General features: G+C 38.3%; 2 protein-coding genes across 3 annotated transcripts in view; one reads left to right on the top strand and one right to left on the bottom strand.

Moving 5' to 3' along the window:
* Nucleotides 1-6,361, top strand: part of LOC128251111 (zinc finger protein 91-like) — a 29,599-nt gene that overhangs the window by 11,637 nt on the left and 11,601 nt on the right. The gene's annotated exons all lie outside the window — the stretch shown is intronic.
* The window catches only part of LOC128251121 (zinc finger protein 665-like), a 6,450-nt gene continuing 1,971 nt past the window's right edge, over nucleotides 1,883-6,361 (bottom strand). For both annotated transcript variants that reach the window (XM_052977549.1, XM_052977550.1), the window contains exon 2: nucleotides 1,883-4,203. In XM_052977549.1, coding sequence (XP_052833509.1) covers nucleotides 2,763-3,872 — 1,110 coding nt within the window. In that variant the 5' untranslated portion in view covers nucleotides 3,873-4,203 and the 3' untranslated portion in view covers nucleotides 1,883-2,762. The remainder of the gene's footprint in view (nucleotides 4,204-6,361) is intronic.

Raw genomic sequence — 6,361 nt, 5'->3', positions numbered from 1 at the left:
GTGCGGGTGACACGTAAAAGCACCCACTACACTCTCTGAGTGGTTGGCGTTAGGAAGGGCATCCAGCTGTAGAAACTCTGCCAAATTAGATTGGAGCCTGGTGTTGCCATCCGGTTTCACCAGTCCTCAGTCAAATCATCCAACCCATGCTAGCATGGAAAGCGGACGTTAAACGATGATGATGATGATGATGAACACAGCGACTCACCTACTATGTTTTCCACTACTGTGATTCAGTTCAATAACCTCAACCGACTGCTCACAGCACTATCTAGCTTATAGAAACAATTCCTGTCTACACTAGTATCAGCAATTTTGGGGGAAGGAATTAAGTCAATTAGATCAACCCCAGTACATAACTGGTACTAATTTTATTGATCTCGAGAGGATGGAAAGCACAGTCAACCTTGGCAGAATTCAAACTCAAAACCTAATGGCAGATGAAATACTGCTAAGCATTTTGCCCAGCGAGCTAGCGATTCTGCCAGCTTATCACCTTAATATAATATAATAAATGTGAATGTCAGTGTGTCACACTTTTTCAACTTTACTCCTTGAGGCCGCACCCAACACATCATACCATTTTGGAATCAGGCTGACTCCGTTAATAAATTAAAAACATTCTGGGTTGAATCTGGACCCACAATCTGGTTACTTTGGATTCCAAAGTTTTTATAACTGTGATCGTTTTGAGCAATTTTTTTTTACGTCTCTTTGCAATGAAATTTTTCGTACGATAACAGTTTTTATAATCTAAAGGGCAACTCTGTGAATAAATTAAAAACATTCAGGGCTGAATCAGGACCTGCAATCCTGAAATTTTGGATTCCTATGTTTTCATCGCTGCGATTTCTTTCATGATTTTTTTGCGACAAATATGATCATCATTGGTATATGACTGGAGGAAGCAGTTGCAAGAAATTCTCCAAAACAAGTCAGAGATCTATTTGCAGATCTTCCCATTTGGGGTCAGTTGTGTAAAAGCTGCCCTATTTGGTGGCTTTTAAGTTAGTATATAATGCATACATGAACACAACTGATTTTCAGACAATGTCCATGTACAAGGCTTTGCTCAACCCTACGTATAAAAGACAACGCATTTCAAGGTGCCATGCAGTGAGACTGAATATCAAACTGTCTCATTGGAAGTCAAATTCCTTTATTACACAGCCTAGCAATGAATATCCTGAAAGGAAAATCTCATTAACAAAAACATCAGTGATAAGCTATCTTCTCAGATGTAGATTTGATTGGATTGGATATATCATCATCATCATCATCATCATCGTTTAACGTCCGCTTTCCATGCTAGCATGGGTTGGACAATTTGACTGAGGACTGGTGAAACCGGATGGCAACACCAGGCTCCAATCTAAATTTGGCAGAGTTTCTACAGCTGGATGCCCTTCCTAACGCTAATTAAAACATTGGGTAAAAAATCAGATATTAATTAATATCGATTTATTACCAGGAAGCCAGCACATTGATAGAATCAGAGAGATTCAGAAAAAATATCTGAGATCTCAGGGAATTAATGTATATGTGTATATAACAACGACCACTAAGTGGACAGTTAATGTGCTAGAAGAAGATCACACGTAATGTGTCTACTAAGACCTAATAGTTCTCAAAAGAAATTCAGTGAAATACCAAACCGTATGCGGGCAAGACAGTGAAAATTACATGGATAAATCATTATTAGGTCTTAGTAGACACTTTACATGTGGTCTTCTTCTAGCACATTAACTGTCCACTTAGTGGTCGTTGTTATACACACACATACGTATATACATATATATATATAAATTTATCCAGAGAGAGAGAGAGTGGAGAGGATGCTTTTATATACTTCTACATCTTCAGTCACAGGTGAATACATATGTGGTTATATGAATTATTTTTTATTTAAGGTTACATAGGACAAAGAATTTTAGAACAAACTTTGACAGTATAAACTGGAATGAAACTGGATATAAACAGAACATATCTCTGTACGTTGCAAGAGGCTACAAACATAGAATGTGGTTAGAAAAGGGAACCTCAGAAAAAGAAACATGATGAGTGTGATGAAAGTTTTTCAAGATTGCTGTTAAGACCACGGGGCTAAGTTGTGATTTATCTGGAAAAAGATGTTAAATAGTTGGTTGCTGAGAGATGCAATGAATTTTAGGAATGACATACACTTTTGTATGGATAGACAAGATAGATAGCTAAGCTAATCTTCTGAGAGAACGATTTACCACAAACATCACAGTGATACGGCTTCTCACCTGTATGAATACATTTGTGTACAGTTAAGGCTGTTCCTTGAGAGAATGATCTGCCACAAATATCACAGTGAAATGGCTTCTCTCCTGTATGAATGCATCTGTGTTTAGTAAAATCACAGCTTGCAGTGAATAATTTACCGCAGACATCACAGCGAAAGGGCTTTTCCTCTGTATGAATACGTTTGTGAGTAGTTAAGACAGTTCTCCTAGGGAATGATTTACCACAGATATTAGAGTGAAAGGGCTTCTCTCCTGTATGAATATTCTTGTGTGTAGTTAAGTTACTACTTGCAGTAAATGATTTACCACAAACATCACAATGAAATGGCTTCTCCCCTGTATGAGTACGTTTACGTACAGTTATTCTATTTACCTGAAAAATGATTTACCACAGGTATCACAGTGAAATGGCTTCTCCCCTGTACAAATCTGGTTGTGTTTAGTAAAATCACTGCATACAGTGAATAATTTACGACTATTACTTTGATAGAGTTACTCCCCTGTATGACTACGTTTGTGTATAGTTAAGCCATTTAACTGAGCGAATGATTTGCCACAAATATCGCAGTGAAATGGCTTCTCTCCTGTATGAATGTGCATGTGAGTAGTCAACGTACTACTTGTAGTAAATGATTTACCACAAATATCGCAGTGAAATGGCTTCTCTCCTGTATGAATGTATGTGTGAGTAGTCAACGTACTACTTGTAGTAAATGATTTACCACAAATATCGCAGTGAAATGGCTTCTCCCCTGTATGAATACGTTTGTGGACAGTTAAGCTAGTTACCTGAGAGAATGATTTACCACAGGTATCACACAGAAATGGCTTCTCACCTGTATGAATACTTTTGTGTCTATTTAAAGTAAAATTGTTAGAGAATGATTTACCACATATGTCACAGTGAAATGGCTTCTTCCCTGTACAAATACAATTGCGTTTGGTAAAATCACTGCTTACAGTGAATAATTTATCACTATTATTTTGAAAGGGTTTCTTCCCTGTATGAATATATTTGTGTATAGTTAAATGACTGCTTGTAGAGAATGATTTACCACAGATATCACACGGAAATGGCTTTTCTCCTGTATGAATACGTCTGTGATTAGTTAAATGACTGCTTGTAGAGAATGATTTACCACAGATATCACAAGGAAATGGCTTCTCACCTGTATGAATACGTTTATGTCTATTTAAACTAGAATTTTTAGAGAATGATTTACCACATATGTCACAGCAATATGGCTTCTCCACTGTACAAATATGATTGTGTTTGGTAAAATCACGGCTTACAGTGAATAATTTACCAGTATCACAGTGAAATGGTTTCTCTCCTGTATGAATGCGCGTGTGAGTAGTCAAAATACTACTTGTAGTAAATGATTTACCACAAACATCGCAGTGAAATGGCTTCTCCCCTGTATGGATACGGATGTGGGCAGCTAAGACAGGTCCCTGAGAGAATGATTTACCACAAACATTGCAGTGAAATGGCTTCTCCCCTGTATGAATACGCATGTGAATATTTAGATTACCTTTCTGACTGAAAGTTTTTTTACAGGTAATACACTGATATGTTGATTGTGGTTTCTTTTGTGACATCTCTTCCCAATAAAAATATAACCAACTCCCTTATATAATTGATGTGTCCCTTATCTTAATTCAATCACAACATACGTGGATACAGTTTTTGTTCTTGTCCTACAACAATTGCTCTCTTTCCATCAACTGTAATCCTTGATATCTGAAAATACTCTGAGATTCCTTTTAAAAGTATCCAAGTTTAACTTCAACACAAAATAATCTTGTAGACATTCCAAACATTTCAGAAAAGAAATGTTCTCAGTTGAAAAGAAATATTTCACTGGAATTCTTTAAGTGATGAATATCGATGGAGTTATCTGATGCTTTGATGCCAATGTCATGTAATATTCTGAAATAAGAGAGAGACATAACAATATAAGATATACAGGACACTTTCAAAAAGAGAGATTAAAAACAGTGGATCACTACTAACACCAACATCACCACTGTGTTGGTTATGGAATACCTATGTAATTTTTGAAGAATGTGCCTTTCAAAACATGGGTATGTACATACCCATGTGTGGGTATAAATATATATATATGTATACTAGCAGGCTTCTTGGCTTAAACATATTTATATGGTACATATTGTACTGCCCATTTTCCTTATAATAAAAGTTAAAATGTACTTCACTATTGCATAACATAATTCTTTACATTTATTTACAATATATCACCAAATTTCATTTCACCACTCACAAATACGTTTACTTGAAATCGTAATACATGTACAAGAAGAGATGTTCCAAGAGTAGATCAACCTGATAGCCTTTTGCAGAAGATAAATTTGAAGCGACTGGAAAATGCATTTTGGCATCAACAGTGAATCAGGCATTTGATGTAGCATTAGAGATTGTAGTTGCGTTGTGGAGACCTTTTGCCCCACTGAAATTTGGTTTCTGCTTTTGGGACTATTGTCATCAGTTTATCAGGATGGATATTATTTTAGAGGCTATCAGCAGATAAGGCCATAGTCATAAAATACACTCCTACCGATTGTCCAATGAATTTGACGCATGTTGAGACAGGAAGAAACGTATGAAAACAATTTCTATATGACCCTTGTGGGTGTTTTTCTATGAATTAGAATGGGTGAAGTGCGGTTATTTCTAACTGCAAAGGGCCCCTCACCATTTTCTGAAAAAAGAGTATTGTTAGTATCGGCGGTGGTAGTCTTCATAGTTGTAGTGGAGATGTCTCTGAAGTCGTGGTGTTAGTGTATATATGTAGATATATCACCATCATCATTTGACGTCTGTTGGATGGTTTGACTGGGCTGACACACTGGAAGGCTCCACCATACTCCAGTCTTAATTGACAAGGTTTTTGATGGCTGGATGCCCTTGCTAACGCCAGCCACTCTGAGAGTGTAGCGGCTGCTCTTATATGCTACCGGCACAGATATCATTTGCATGATACTGGGGTACTGGCAACGGCCAATACACCATTTTGAGCGTAGCCGTTGCCAGTACCGCCTGACTGGCCTTCGTGCCGGTGGCACGTAAAAGCACCCACTACACTCTCGGAGTGGTTGGCGTTAGGAAGGGCATCCAGCTGTAGAAACTCTGTCAAATCAGATTGGAGCCTGGTGTAGCCATCTGGTTTCACCAGTCCTCAGTCAAATCGTCCAACCCATGCTAGCATGGAAAGCAGACGTTAAACGATGATGATGATGATGATGGGGTGTATCTATGTGCAACTGGTATCTGCTTTGACTGTGATTTTGCGCAGCTTAATGGTTCCGAGATGCCTCACCGGAGCCAAGAAACAAAAGAAAAATAGTGTAACAGATGTAAAACGACTTGCTCTGAACGAATATGAAAAAAAAAAAAATGCACTCCCGTGAAAGGCAGGGTGAGGAGAGGACTCGGAACATTCACATCGTCACATATCGTCATTCCAGGGCCTCTGAATTATAGTGTTTGAGCCGGTGACAAAGTTTTTTGTAAAAAATAGTCTAATAGGTGTAAAACAACTTGCTGGGAACGAATAGGAAAGAAAAAAGGTCAAACTGGAGCACACTTTTTGTTTTCGTATTCTTTCAGAGCAAATCGTTTTACATCGATTACACTATTTTTCTTTTGTTTCTTGGTTCCGGTGAGGCGTCTCGGAACATTCAGGATGCGAATGTTCCGATGCCTCTCCCCAACCCCAACCCCCGTTCGCGAGCGCGCGTTTTTTTCTTCATATTCGTTCGCAGCAAGTTGTTTTACACCTATTACTCTTTTACTCTTTTACTTGTTTCAGTCATTTGACTGCAGCCATGCTGGAGCACCGCCTTTCGTCGAGAAAATCGACCCCGGGACTTTTTCTTTGTAAGCCTAGTACTTATCCTATCGGTCTCTTTTTGCCAAACCGCTAAGTTACGGGGACATAAACACACCAGCATCGGTTGTCAAGTAATGCTAGGAGGACAAACACATATATATATACGACGGGCTTCTTTCAGTTTCCGTCTACCAAATCAACTCACAAGGCTTTGGTCGGCCTGAGGCTATAGTAGAA

This window comes from Octopus bimaculoides, chromosome 28, assembly GCF_001194135.2.
Source record: "Octopus bimaculoides isolate UCB-OBI-ISO-001 chromosome 28, ASM119413v2, whole genome shotgun sequence".
Lineage (NCBI taxonomy): Eukaryota > Metazoa > Mollusca > Cephalopoda > Octopoda > Octopodidae > Octopus > Octopus bimaculoides.
The sequence above is the reverse complement of the archived record's forward strand: the minus strand, read 5'-3'. Positions and strand labels throughout refer to the sequence as shown.